This window comes from Podarcis raffonei, chromosome 3 (assembly GCF_027172205.1).
Source record: "Podarcis raffonei isolate rPodRaf1 chromosome 3, rPodRaf1.pri, whole genome shotgun sequence".
NCBI classification, from domain to species: domain Eukaryota; kingdom Metazoa; phylum Chordata; class Lepidosauria; order Squamata; family Lacertidae; genus Podarcis; species Podarcis raffonei.
Window position 1 is genome coordinate 40,990,825 of NC_070604.1, and position 14,798 is coordinate 41,005,622.

The window sequence follows — 14,798 nt, forward strand, 5'->3', positions numbered from 1 at the left end:
CATCAACTTTGGGGGGGGGACAGCCCCCTCAAATATTTTATTAGTGGGGGCTGAAAAGATCTCGGCCCCTAGGAGTTGGCTCCTATGCTCTCAGGTAAGCGGTGCTGCCTTAGACAATGATTTAAATCACATTGGTTTCAGTGGCTCTGCTGTATTGTATGACTAAGGCTGCAAACTTCTTAGCTGGGAGTAAGCCCCATTGAATTCCACAGGACCTCCTTCTGAACAGATATGAACAGGACTGAGTTCTAAGCCTAGATTCAAGTCATTCTTCTCCCCATGGCCCTCGATCTACAATTTGAAGTGCATTAGACTCTCTCCTCTGTCCTCTGCAAAAGAAAAAAAATCAGACTAGCTTAACAAAAGCAAGAGACTTTCTAGAAAACGGTGTACAAGCATACACACGAAATGATGTGTAACACAGGAGAGAGACTTTCGACTGAGTCATAAAGGAGTCTCACCACAACAATTATTTATGTACTGTCTGATTTCACAGCCAGTGATGTGTCTGAGCATAATTTCAGGTATCTGACTCAGTAGGAGTTATGCAGGCGAAATCCATTCTCTCATATATGTCACACATGAAAGAAAATAATAACAGCACTATTAAAGCAGCTGGAAAAACAGACAAATACAGAAAACATTTTCTCAATTAGGCTTCACAACAATTACCTAATTTTATAGTTTATTAGAAAACAACATTTGGCATGGTCCCATTGCAGGTGAGAAAACAGGACCTTTAAACATGACTGTATCGTTTAATAACTTTAAATGGTTTAAGAAAATGTATTTAGAGGAACGGTATTTAAACAGAAATTCAACAGTGACATCATGTGGTGATACTTCAGTTGATTGTGACACAGGGAAGGTATCTTCCTCCTACTAACTGTAGCTTCCATGCTCTTCTAAAGGCAGTTAATAAGCATTGCCAAGTTCCTGCAGAACCCTTACTCAAGAGTAAGGCTCACTGAACATAGCAAGACTTCTGATTAAAGGCACATATGGCTAGGTTGCATTTTGCCTCAAAATTGGCTCACAGCGTGATTAGAAATAATTTATATAGCCCACCTTTCATTGCAAAAGTAATGGTCTGTAGGAAGAATCCAAGTGCTTAGCTTAGACATTGCTTTATGCAAATCACATCATAGTGCGAGTACTCAGGGAAATAAGTGAGTCCTTATTGGTGAAATAAACTTCAATTGGCTAAACTGTGAAGAGCTATAGGAGATGAATTTTGTTCCATGATATTAAGACTGTGTTTATAGTATGACATTTACCTAATCCATGTTTAGCTATTTTTGATCCTGAAGACAAAAAGGATGGCAAATTAGCAAGCCCTACAAATTCAAACTTGAGCCTATTATTTCTGCTTGAGATTAAACTGCAGGCTTCACAAAAAACACATTAAATTCAGCAAATAAACTTTCAACAGATTCGAGCACACAGGAATGTAAAACTACTTTATTGGTCACAGCATAGAACATTTCAACTCAATAAATATTGATCCCCAACACAGACATCATTTATGACAAGGACAAAGTAGGTCCCTGAAGAGTGTTTTGGAATGGTGTGGAGAGGTGTTACTCCAAGATGCATCCTGTAAACTGGGGTCAATTGTTTTTCTTGGGCATTGCTGCATTGAAGAGCACATAAAGGAGATAGCCTGTTCCTGAAGAGAAGACACACAACATTAGGTCAGTTCAAGCACAAATGCTTTAGATGATGGCAATTTATTAGCATAAGCTCTCTTTTTTTTAAAGTATTCATGCCACTCTTTTGCTCTAATCTTATTAGACTGACAGAAAATGACACAATATATGTTAAGTTTCTTCAGGCTAAAAGGAGCCCGTTTTCCCATTTCTTTTATATCGCCAGACCAATTAAGTACATAAAGGGAGGATTATGACATTTCTGAGCACAATTCAAAGTGTTGCTGATGACCTTTAAAGCCCTAAATGACCTTGGCTCTGTATACCTGAAGGAGCGTCTTCAACCCCAGCGTTCAGCCCGGACACTGAGATCCAGCACTGAGGGTTCCTTCACTTAGAGAAGTGAAGCTACAGAGAACCAGGCAGAGGGTCTTCTCTGTAGTAGCACCCATCCTGTAGAACACACATCTGAAGGCAGCCCTGTACAGGGAAGTTTCTTAAGGTTTAATGCTTTATTATGTTGTCATATATGTTGGAAACCGCCCAAATGGCTTGGGCAACCCAGTCAGATGGGTGAGGTACAAATAAATTATTATTATTGGGCAAAACTCTAAAAATGCCGTAAGTTTTATGATAAAAATTGCCATCTTAAACTCTTGAGCTTTCAGAAATTCTGGTAAATTAAAGTGCTTCCAGCATGCTGTTTTCAATACAGGGATCAGGAACCTGCAGCTCTCCATATATCACTGTACTCTAGGCCCCATCAGTTCTGGCCAAGGTCAATGATTACTGAAGCTGTAGTCCAACAACATATGGAGGGGCACAGGTCCCCCATCATTTTCCTGGCAGCTGCATTTTAACCTGAGCTTCCATTCAGAAGTTTCTGCCTCATGTTTTTGGGCTTTAAAAAGGTTCCCAACAAATGATTGTAAAGACTGCATTCTCAAAGGCGTCAGAAACCCACTCAGTCAAATAGCTAAGTAAAGTAGGCATTATGGGAAAGTGGCATAGGAAAACATGCAAGCTTGAATGCAAACGCTCATCCAAATTTGCCTACTGAACAGAGTGGGGATCTGGGTTCCTTTAAGACAGAGCTCTTATAGACTCAAGTGATGTTCACAACAGAAAGAGGAGAAAATAATGTGGAGAATATTCACAAACAGCAGTCTGGTATCTCTTGTGCTTTTATACTGGTTTTCCTAAGCATGTTTTTAATAACACGGTAACATACAGCACAGAATTTCCAAGTTCCCAAGTTCCTGTTTTAGATTTATGCAGAGGAGTGGTACTTTCTCTCTTAGAAATATGAACACATAACCAGAGACATCTATGACAGCTCTGCTGCTTCTCTGTTAAAGTCTTACCAAAAACGGAAAGGATCATGGTGGTTCGATACAGCATTGCATCCATTGTTCCACCTTTTAGGTACACTGGAATGCCATTATCTTCCTAATAGCAACGACAAAGATGCAGAATTCATGTGTTAAGACTCATCTCTTTTAGGCTTTATTTTTTAAAATTGAAACCTATTCTGCTAGAGTTACAATGTTAGAAAGCTAACTCCTGCTCTGTTTACTCAAGTCCAGGCAAAAAGTACAAAAAGTTATTTCCTGCATCGTTGCCAGTTATTCAAGGCTAAATACTGTAATTTGGAACATCTACCTGATATTGAAAGTTCACCAATACTTTCTGTTGAAAGCATGCTACCATATACTGTAAAAAGAGACTCTACTGTTCAGCTATATATGTCATATGAGCAGTAGGGCTGGGCGATAACTGGTTTTCAGCATCACAGTATATCACCAGCTCAACATCACAACAAACCAATATATAATGATGTCTGAAATAAGGATAGAACCATGTGAAGCAAATGGGCTAAGGTCCTGGGAACTGCTACCTAGACAGAGAAAGGTGGGGAGGAAGAAGCAGCCAAACCTTGTGTTGATTCCCGGATGGGGTGGAGTGGAGGTGGAAAGCAGAAGAGGTGAACCCCCACATCTGTATTCTCCTAAGGATAAGCCTTACACCCTAAATATTTCGGGGGGTGGGGAGAGATACAATACTTCCTCAGGACAGGCAGGCTAAGATGAGCTGCAAGGAAGCAACCAGAGAGGAAAGGCAAGGAGTGGAAGAATAAGGAGTGGAAGAATAAATCAACTAGCTCTAATGAGCAGCCAATTTGCAGCCCATTCCTGTGCTTGTTTACATAAACATCCCACCAAGTTCAATAAATCTTAAGTCCCAAGTATGCAGCCCATTAGACTGCAGCCTAAATTTAGAGTGTATTGGGACACCGTTCAACTGATTAGTTACAATATTCTTTTTATTATTGCTCTTTCAGAGCTCTGCCATCACCGGCGATCTCCAGCATTGAATGTGTTGGTCTCGTGTGGGGCACCAAGGAGAGCTTGGCTGTCGGGCTGGTGTACCGACCACCCAGCATACCTGCAGCCACCCTGTCAGACCTGCTGGAGGTGGTGGCGGGCTGGGCCTTGGAGTTCCCAAACCTACTGGTTTTGGGAGACTTCAACGTCCATGCCGATGCCGCTCCCTCCTCACAGGCTCTGGACCTAGTGACTTCCATGGCAACACTAGGGCTCTCCCAGTTTGTTTTGGGCCCCACTCATCAAGCAGGCCACACGCTGGATCTGATCTTTGGGGCTGGCATAGATGTGATCATGTTCCCCGCTGTGGAAGTGCCATGGTCTGATCACTACGCTCTGAAAGCCAAGATTGACTTCCCGCTGCTCCCCGGCTCGGGTGGCGAACCTATTTGGGCTCGTTCGTGAAAACTGATGGATCCTGATAGATTCCGACAAGCCTTGCGGAACCCTGCTCCTCCTGGCGACTCATTAGATGACCTTGTTGAGGACTGGAATAACCGGCTCGTGGCAGCCATTGATGAGATTGCGCCTAAGCGCCCTCTGCGACCCCGTCGAAACCGGGCACCTTGGTTTACTGAGGAGCTCCGGAAAATGAAGCGGGATCTCAGACGGCTAGAGCGAGTATGGCGACGGACTCGTGATGGAGCCTCAAGAACATCTTATAGGACGCTTATGAAAGCCTATGAGATGGCTACGAAAGCTGCTAAGAAATCTTACTTTGCAGCTTCCATTGCTTCCGCTAGCTCTCGCCCGGCACAACTTTTTAGAATAATTAGGTCAATAACGTCCTTAGGAGGACAACCAAATTTAAGCACAAATTTGACCCACAGCTGTGAGGCATTCGCGAGCTTTTTTGTGGAGAAAGTCCTGTTGCACCGCCGTGACCTCCCTGCCAATTTGGATACAGTGACTGAACTGGAGCCCCCTCGACTGACTTCAGGTCCAGTGTTGGACCATATCGATCGGATACTCCCTACTGATGTGGATAGATTCCTCCAAGTTGCCAGGCCCACCACCTGCCTCCTTGATCCGTGCCCGTCTTGGCTGATTAGGGAGTGTCCAGATGTTGTGCGGACCCCCCTGGTTGAAATTATCAATTTGTCCCTTGACACGGGGACATTCCCAGGGGATCTGAAGGAAGCAGTGGTGTGTCCACTCTTAAAGAAAACTTCATTAGATCCCTTAGACCTATCCAATTACTGCCCAGTTTCAAATCTTCCATACCTGGGTAAGGTAATTGAGAGAGCGGTTGCTGAACAGCTTGGTAGGTTTCTGGAGGAAACATTGGCATTAGATCCATTTCAGTCCAGTTTCCGTCCTGGTTTTGGGACGGAGACGGCTCTGGTTGCCCTAACAGATGATCTCCGTAGACAACTGGATCGAGGCGGGTCAGGACTGCTGATCCTTTTAGATTTGTCAGCAGCCTTTGACATGGTCGATCATGATCTTCTGGACCACCGCCTCACAGATGTGGGGATACAGGGCATAGCTCATAACTGGTTGTGCTCTTTTATCTCTGGTCGGGGACAGAGGGTGGAACTAGGGAGGGAAATGTCGTCGCGCCACTCCTTGGTGTGTGGAGTGCCGTAGGGCGCAATTCTCTCCCCGATGCTTTTTTATGCGCCCCCTTGCCCAGATTATCCGGAGCTTTGGGCTGGGCTGTTACCAATATGCTGATGACACTCAGCTCTATCTGCTGATGGATGGCCACACCGACTCGGCCCCGAACACACTGACCAGATGCTTGGAAGCTGTGGCTGGATGGTTTCGTGGGAGCCGATTGAAACTAAATCCTTTGAAGACAGAGGTCCTATGGCTAGGTCGGGATGGCATGGGGATGAGGGACCACTCCCTTCTCTTGCGGGGGCCCAATTAGTGCCATTGCCTTCCGTTAAGAGTTTGGGTGTAATCCTTGATGCCTCCCTTTCCATGGAGGCGCAAGTTACAGCAACAGCCAAGGCGACATTTTTCCACCTTCGCCGCATCAAGCAGTTGGTCCCTTACCTTTCCCGCCCCGACCTGGCCACAGTGATCCATGCGACGGTCATCTCCAGGCTTGACTACTGTAATTTGCTCTATGCGGGGCTGCCCTTGAAGCTGTCCCAGAAACTCCAGCGGGTACAGAATGCTGCAGCGAGGCTCCTCACGGGGTCTCTGCCATGGGAGCATATTCACCCAGTGCTTTTCAAGCTGCATTGGCTCCCGGTGGAGTACAGGGTCAGATTTAAGGTGCTGCTTTTGACCTTTAAAGCCCTTCACGGCCTAGGACCCTCGTACCTACGGGACCGCCTCTCCTGGTATGCCCCACGGAGAGCCTCAGGGTCCATAAATAACAACACCCTAGTGGTCCCAGGCCCTAAGGAAGTTAGATTGGCTTCAACCAGAGCCAGGGCCTTTTCAACTCTGGCTCCGGCCTGGTGGAACGCTCTGCCTCATGAGACCAGGGCCCTGCAGGATCTGATTTCTTTCCGCAGGGCCTGTAAGACAGAGTTGTTCCGCCTGGCCTTTGGCTTGGAGCCAATTTGATTCCCTCCCTCCCTCTCTTTCTTTTTTCTTTTCCTTCTCCTCCTGCGATGAGGCTACATTTTAATATTTTAATGTTCCGTTATTTTAATGTTGTATTTTATTTTTGTTTTTAAGTTGTAATCATTCATCTTGTTTTTATTATTGCTTGTAAGCCGCTCTGAGCCCGGCCTTGGCTGGGGAGGGCGGGGTATAAATAAATAAATTATTATTATTATTATTATTATTATTATTATTAACCCTAGTCAAATATGATCAAACTTTCTAAAGGGTCAAGAATGCCCTTATGTAAGTGGCAATACATTGAGTGCAGAACTGGTTAATCAACCAGCAACCGTGAAAGCAAGGAACTGTTCCCTCCTCAACCCTTATCAGAGCTTGTGTCACTCACAGATCTCTCATTCAGCCACTATGAGGGTATGCTCCAGTCAAACTGTCCCAACCCCATCTACTCTGTGGAAAATGCTTGGTGCTGGCTCCTGCTCAGTGGGGTTGGTTGTTTTGTGAGCATGTGAGTTTAGGTGCACCTACTGTGTTTCATAAATGCTATTAACTGTTGTAAGAACTCAAATCAGAAAACAGGCTATAAATCTACTGAATAAATTTTAGGAGCAGGTATCACCTGCATTCTCTCTATAAAGAATTTTTGTCCTCATCCTTTCCAGTTAAGCAACATGTCCTGGTTCTCTGGCCATTTGCTAAACTGCTGGCATCTCTAAATGGGAGCACAACAGTAAAGAGGAAACACAAAGCATGTGCATACATAATCATAAATTAGGGTCAGCAAATTAGCTAGAGTCAATAAGGATTGAGTCAGCAGCCTACATAGTGCAGGGAATGTGAGCACTGTAGCACAGGACAGCAGCGGTGCAGTGAACGTCAGCACTGTGGACGAAGGCATGTATGCACACTGCAATATACTGCCTTAAAGGGTCATGGAAGACATCATTTCATAGACAATGGTGACACTGCTTACTTGTGATTCTGATTTTCCAGTTAGCACACAGATCAGCCAGCAAGATTAGAGACCAACTTTCTCCCTCTCAGTTAAATGACCACCTGTCACTGCCCAAGGCCACTTTTCAGGCAGTGCAAAGTTTGTGGGGCCACTGCCACCCTCAGGGAGCAAGTAAAGTAATCAGCCAGCAGATTCCACAATGGCCACAAGGAAAGGAAGAACCTGTTTTATCAAGGCATACCACTCTTTGCTTAATCCTTCTGCAAAAGTTTAGCCACATTTCACATGCCAAGGGAGATGACATTCAGTGTGAAATTTGCTGTTATTTTGCAAAGACTGAGAGAGGGACTAGACTCTGAAGTCTTCTAGAATAAAATAATGAAGGAAAATACTTTTTTGTAATTAGCATGCTTTGCTAGGGTTTTACTGGTTAGGGGGTTGATCAAATAACTTATTCCTTTAAAATTCTTGAACAATTTTTGACTAGTCAAATGCCAACACAATGTACCCACCACTTTTGAAAAGATGTCCCATTTTGAACTACTCAACTTAGATGGGCTGATGCTTTAGTGGGCATGGCTTGGGATGCAGGGGGAGGGGGCCAAGAAAAACTATTTTATGAAAAGTATTTGATTATTAACATTAAGGACAACACAGCTGAAATCACAACTTTGGAAAAACCAAGTCATGAATCAGACTACCTAGATGATAAAACAAACTATCAAGTAAAAATATTACAGCACATTTTTTACTCATAGCAAGCAGAATAGTGTCTTCTTACATTAGGGATAGAAATCTGTAGCCATCCAGATTCCTGCCCACCCTGACCATCAGTCATGCCATCTGGAGGGCTGCAGGTTCCCCACCTCTACCCTGTACTGTTCAGCATGACAACCGAGAATGATCAAAGACTGTTAGTACAGCTGTCTATAGAACACACAAAAAGGTTTGAGTTCTAACTTATGATACCCAGCACCACATAGATTATTTATTAACTAGTCACAATTTGCTAGCCAGGTAGGACATTGCCTATATTTTTTAAGATACTCCCAGAAGCTAAAATCCTGATTTGTCTTCAACAGCTATTGCTGTATCTTTCACATGTAACTTAATTGAATTCGTAAGCATAAATTCATTCATACAAGCATGCTATTGGATTTCAGATAATTTAGCACTACTGAGAAAATAAGCAGCTATCACAAAGCAATCAGACTGTGTGGTCTTAAAAGATCAAAAAAAGAAAGATGGCTTGCACGCTAAATGCCATTAGTGGTGCTACGTAAAGTATATCCATCGTAAAAAAAATCATATATATTTATATAGATAGATAGATAAAAACAATATTAAGAGGTTCCATTACATTGTCATTTGTTCTCAAAGTATGCATGCAACCATACCTGGAAATGTTTCTGTAATTCCGGAACCTTGTTTGTAACCTGCCTGCGGGAGGCAGTGCTTATGGATTTCTGAGAAATTTGCCGAAGAGTCTGCAAAACAAACAAACAATATTTCTTTTTAAATTATTATTAGAAGTAGTGCTTCTTTTGTTAAGGGTACACTCATATGCACAATTACTTGGGAAGCAAGTAAACTAAACACTAGTGGTTTAGACCAAATGTAGTTAGTGACCACACTAGTGTACACAGAATGATAATCACAGTTTTCTCTGAAACGAAAATGTTAGATATAGCTTAATGAGGCAAGCCTACTTCAGACTATGGCTAACAACCCTAGCTAGTTTTAATAAGCCATACTTAACACTATAATTTTTGTTCTGAACCTACCAAACTGTAGTTAGTTAAGAATGAAAGGAAGTGTTTGATCTTATATGTCAGTGCTGGATGTGGGGAGTGTATTGTTCAAGGGCTTGCTTACATAAAGCTTAATCATGTTTTGCTATTATGTGTAAAAACAGCTATTATTGTATATATTTAACCTGTGCTGAGCATTGCTGCCTCTTTCATTGCATGGCCATTAGGCCCCACTGTTTCACCCCACATTTCTACCAACTGAAAATACAGTAAATCTACATAAATCTGATGAAAGGAACACAAGCTTGTGTCACATGCCTCTTTAAGATACCAACAAAAAACCTGTTGCTTCTGCCAAAAGCTAACAGCTACTTTGTTGAAATCCTGCTTTTCCCAACCCAATTTCCCCTTCTTAATCTGCACCATGTAAAAAAGGAAGTTGGTGCACCAGGTGAACAATACCCAAACCACCAAACTGGGAGACCATAGACCAACACCTATCTTTGAAAATCAAAGGACTTTGACATGGCAAACATTACCAACCAATGAAAATATAAAGTAAAATACATTGGCTTGGATCCCAATATGTGAACTTAAGACCCATGGAAATAAAATGCCTCATCTCCTCCTGGAAGCCACCTTAGCCCACCAACGCCTCCCCAGATGCCCTCTCCTCCATTAATGTGTGACAGCCACCGTGGAGGAAATAACTGCCCCAAATTGGGCAGACTTCTGAAACCTGATATTGGCAAATTTCCCCTTCAACCCATCCTCCATGGCACCCTCCCCAGCCTTCTTAAAAGAGGTTTTCCAGATCCCGCCCCCTGACCATTTACAAGGCCCAAACCAGTCACAATATGACCCCCCCGACCCCCCCTCCAAACCCCGATACCTTAACTCAAGTATGGTTCCTTTTTAAATAGGCGTAGTTTAGTTTTAAGCAGCCATTTCGACAAACAAAAATACTATTTTATTATAGCTGTTTTTGTGGGAATTGCTGAGGGTGCGGGTTCACTTTTGCTGCATATTTGCTACGCTGTGTTTTCATTTTTCGCTTTTAACACTGCGTGGAATTTGCAACCTTGAAAAAGGCAGTTCACAACCGCAGGAAATGCAATAAAAGGGGCCTCCCTTCACTCGTCTATCTCGCTGCTTCCGCGGCTACTTTCCCAACAGCAAAAGCCACCCAAGTCACAGGCCAGACCCTCCTCCTCCTCCTCCGGCCATACCAAAAGGTTCCGAAGCATCTTGGCAGCTCTTCCTCTTCACCTTCCTCCTCGTCTACGCCGTCGCCTTCAACGTAGGAACAAGGGCACCGGAAACAGGAAGCGAGACGCCGCTCGACGCCGCCTGACGTCACAATCCCTAAGCGACCATGGCGACCGCGCGCGCATCCAAAGCGAGAACTTCCGGTATTAATCAACAAGCCGTCGTTCCAGTCTTTCTAGCCGTTGGCACCTCTATGGTTAAATATTCTTTTTTTAAAAAAATCTCCATAGCGGCGAAAGGCAGATCAGTTTGAGATCGGAAGTATCATATATAACCAGGACGGGTGCCGTCTTTATTTGTAAAGTCTATGAACCCCCTTGTCACTGAGAGACAGAGAAGGCTGCGGAGTCGTGAGCCAGAGGGAAACCTAGAGCGCCACAAGCGGGCTGGCGGGTGAACTGCAGTGTCCCGCCGCCTTGCTTGATTTGCCCGGCTCCTAAGCGCATCCCTGGGCAGGGCAGCCAAGTTCTCCCGAAGCCGGGAGGGAGGCGCTTTTGCAGTGGCGTAGCGTGGGTTGTCAGCACCCGGGGCAAGGCAAGTAATTTGCCCCCCCAACCCATGGATTTGCGCCCCCCTAACCCGTGGATTTGCGCCCCCTAACCCTAACCCCCAGATGTTGCGCCCGGTGCGGCTGCCCCCCCCCCGGAACCCCCACGCTACGCCACTGCGCTTTTGAAGAGAAGGGTCAGGTTCAACTGCAAAAAGATGCCGGCCCAACTCTCCTCCCCTCCCGGTCCCTTCTTCTTCAGGACTTGACCAGAAAATGGCTATGCCCCCCTTTCCCCTCTTGAGTAGCTGTTTTATAGGGATAGGGTGGGTATAGCGTTCTTCCCTAGCACGTTTGTTAAAGAGAGGTTTTGCTTTCCTTTTAAAAACACTGCACAGAAGTTGCAACCTTCCAAGGGCGGTTATTATAATTCCCATAAATGCAAGAAAACGGCCACCGCCCCTTAAACCTTCCGCAGCATCCCCACCCGCAAGCGCCGCTTGACTGCTGGAAACTGACGAGGCGAAGGACTTGCTTTGTAGCTGCCGCTGCTGGTTCCTCTGCTGATTTGCTGCCTGGCGGGCAACTTTTAAGGGTGCAAGAAGAGCCCCCAGAAGGAGGTGGATGGGCAGAATTCAGCTGGATAATTTGCAGTTTGGGGACAAATTGTGAAATTCTTCTGGCCTGCCACAGGTTCAGCTACAGGGAGATTGCTCCAGGCAAACCAAGCAGCTAACTGGCTGGCTCAGATGCAGGCGATTGCTCCCAAGAAGAGGACATTGAACACACAGAACTTCCACTTCAGACTACTGGATAGTTCCAGTGCACCCTCACTGGAAAATTTCTAAGCCCAGAGTGTTTTTCAATAAGCAACTAGAGAGGGCAATTGTTTGAGGCACTTCACATTATCTCAGTAATTGTTAGCAACCCCTAATTCTACTTTTGCCATTGCCCACACCAGAGTCACATAACTTTCCATCCTTATTTGGTTTGTGGAATCCTACAGCCTAAGACAGTGAAGGGGAACTAGCAACCTTCCAGCAATTGGGAAACTGTTGTTTCCTATTTATGATCTGTACACCACCCACCTTACAATGGGGCCTGGGCAGTTAACAATACAGTGGTACCTCGGGTTAAGAACTTAATTCGTTCCGGAGGTCCATCTTAACCTGCAACTGTTCTTAACCTGAAGCACCACTTTAGCTAATGAGGCCTCCCATGCTGCCGCCGCACGATTTCTGTTCTCATCCTGAGGTACTGTTTCTGGGTTAGTGGAGTCTGTAACCTGAAGCGTATGTAACCCGAGGTAACACTGTAAAGGATAAATAACAATAAACAAGGGCACTAAAATGAAAGTGTAAAATAACCAAAGTATAAAAACCAATAATTGAGATTTTGCTGCAGCTGGCTTTAACAAAGAAAACATTAGCATGCTAAAGACTACAGCACCTATCATCCCTGGCCATGCTAGCTGGGACAGATGGGAGTTGAAATTCAACATCTGGAGAACCACAGTCTCCTTTAGCCTAGAAGAATGACATTGTTTGACTTAGTTTGAGCAATTTCTTGTATGGAACTTTAGATAAAAGTGTTTCCTTGTTCTAGCTTATTTCCTCTGGGGTTTACATTCCCAAATGACCTACTAGTAGATGCAACATCTGACCAGCTCTCAGTCTTCAGAAGAGTCTACTTTTGCACCTGACCTGGTGCCAGTGGTTTGGCGCTGCCTGAGCGCCCCAAGCTTGGCAGCAATGGCAGTGGTTGGCTGCCATTTTAAATGATCCAAAATGCAATGCCCCATTTCATATATATATAAAATTAAAACAGTGGGCAGCCACCACAGATGAGATACATACTTGGCTCCTATTCAAAAGCAACACTGATGTGCACCTATCACTAAAGAGCCTACAAAAGAGGGCAGCAAGTTGCCACTGCTGTCATGTCAAAAGGTAAGTGTAGTCACGTTAGAAGGGTTATGTATTGGGGCCCATAATTCCTAGGCAAGTTGGAGATGCATTATTAGGTAGACTTGGAACATGAGGGCATAGCGCCATATTTGTGTGAGTAGGTGCAACTCTCACTTCAACTTACTCCTTGGAAGAATGTCCAAATCCATCCATCTTTCTCTTTCTCTCTTTCTTCACTTACTCACTCGCTTATTTAGGATTGTCTCTCCTGAGCCTGAGGGGGAGAAAGTGGGGAGGCTGTAGTGGGATGAAGAAAAGAGGCAGCCACCATCATGTTGGACCCATATAATCAGGGCTGTTATTTGTTATATCTTTGTCATCATGCAAGTTTGGCAAGGTTTGTTTGCTGTTTAATTTTAGTTCAGCAATGCTCAAAGAAGAGGCCTTACAATGGCATAGTTTCCTGGAACTTACTACTAGTTATTTGCATGACAAATTGTCCCTAATGACTGTTAACAAGCATCATTACTAACACAACTTGAAATACATTTTGAATGTTGTGACATTACACTACCATTAGTGTAAACAAAACAGGTGATATGATCCTTTTACTGGGGTTAAACTCCTGCCAATAAAAATATATAACCTCATTGGTGGGTTTATTTTCCCATGTCCTGTTATATGAATATGCTAGTTACTGTTATGAATCTTTTTTTATATTACTATTTTCCTAAGTAATGCTTGGTATGAAGAAATTAGTAGACTTTTAAAAACTGACTTCTCCCAGCAAATGCAAATTGCTTCTAGTTATCACTCACATGCTGTCTGATGTGCTATTCAACATAATAAATTCATCTTTGTACTTTTTTTTTTTTTTGCTCTGACCATTAAATTATTTCTGATATAAAAATGAAAATTACTTTTGTAGGTCTGGTAGTTTTATTTTGACTTCACAGAACATTTTAGGGTTTCAATGGATATTAATTTAGAATGAAATGGAAAGGAAACTGATTCTCTGAAGAGAATCCAGGAACACTTGCTATAATGATTATCTTCATGATTTGAAGACAACAGCCTGCCTTTCATTAGGGCATAAGCAGTGCTTTTAGGACCCATGTGCTGACTGTACAGTTCTCATGAGTAACACATTTATGCACAACGGTAGCTAAGAACACCTGGAGTTGTGGTTAGTACCAACTGCAGACATGGTGAAAAATTCACAGCATAGAAATAGGAAGAAGAAACCAGGGCTAATCATTTGTTAGCAAGAACATTGTACACCTCAGGGGGAGGGGGGCAGCCACATGCAGTTGAAGATAGGCAACTCTTAATTGTATTTTTCCTTCTAAGGTACTTGCTTAAAAACAGCCAAACAATGGAGCCAATTAGATCAGCAGCCAATTAGAACTCTTAAAAATCTTTACTTAACAGTTGACTCAAATTACAAAGAACAAAATCAACTAGTACCTTGGTCTCTAAAATAATCATATCTCACATTGCTTCATTCAAGCCTTTTGTCTTGATTTCCATCCACTAAAATCCCAAAACCTTTCAGATGAAAGTATGAGGAACTTACCAATTCAAGCAGCTGCGTCTGTTTCAAATGAACAAAGGTAATCCTAAATTAACCTCAGTCTCTATTAAAACTAGAGCAGGGAACTTGTTATTCATCTTTTCTACAGAAGGTACAACAAATTAGAATGACAGCTCTTACGTAATTTGCTGCTTTAAAGACACCAGTGCCACAACACTAACAGACTTTCGAGCTTAAATGTTAATTAAGCCCATAGTCTGCAACAGAGTTACTGGAAGTTGGGTTTCTGGATTGTCTTCTAAGTTTTTTCTTCCCCATATGTGAAGCAAACACAAG

The 14,798-nt window shown here is 43.6% G+C and overlaps 1 protein-coding gene across 1 annotated transcript; it reads right to left on the reverse strand.

Moving 5' to 3' along the window:
• Positions 1-1,441: 1,441 nt before the first annotated feature.
• LOC128410264 (cytochrome c oxidase subunit 7A2, mitochondrial) lies at positions 1,442-10,623 on the reverse strand. Its single transcript, XM_053381289.1, has 4 exons — positions 10,495-10,623; positions 8,912-9,001; positions 3,014-3,098; positions 1,442-1,669 (listed from the first exon to the last, which is right to left on the reverse strand). The coding sequence occupies exons 1-4, from the start codon at positions 10,510-10,512 to the stop codon at positions 1,611-1,613; spliced, it is 252 nt and encodes an 83-aa protein (XP_053237264.1). The 5' UTR covers positions 10,513-10,623; the 3' UTR covers positions 1,442-1,610.
• Positions 10,624-14,798: the final 4,175 nt, after the last annotated feature.

Excerpts from the sequence above, each read along its gene's own strand:
- LOC128410264 (XM_053381289.1), bottom strand. Across the intron at positions 3,099-8,911 it reads AATTACAGAAACATTTCCAG|GAAGATAATGGCATTCCAGT; the intron begins GTATGGTTGCAT and ends CGTTGCTATTAG. Across the intron at positions 1,670-3,013 it reads CATGATCCTTTCCGTTTTTG|GAACAGGCTATCTCCTTTAT; the intron begins GTAAGACTTTAA and ends TCTTCTCTTCAG.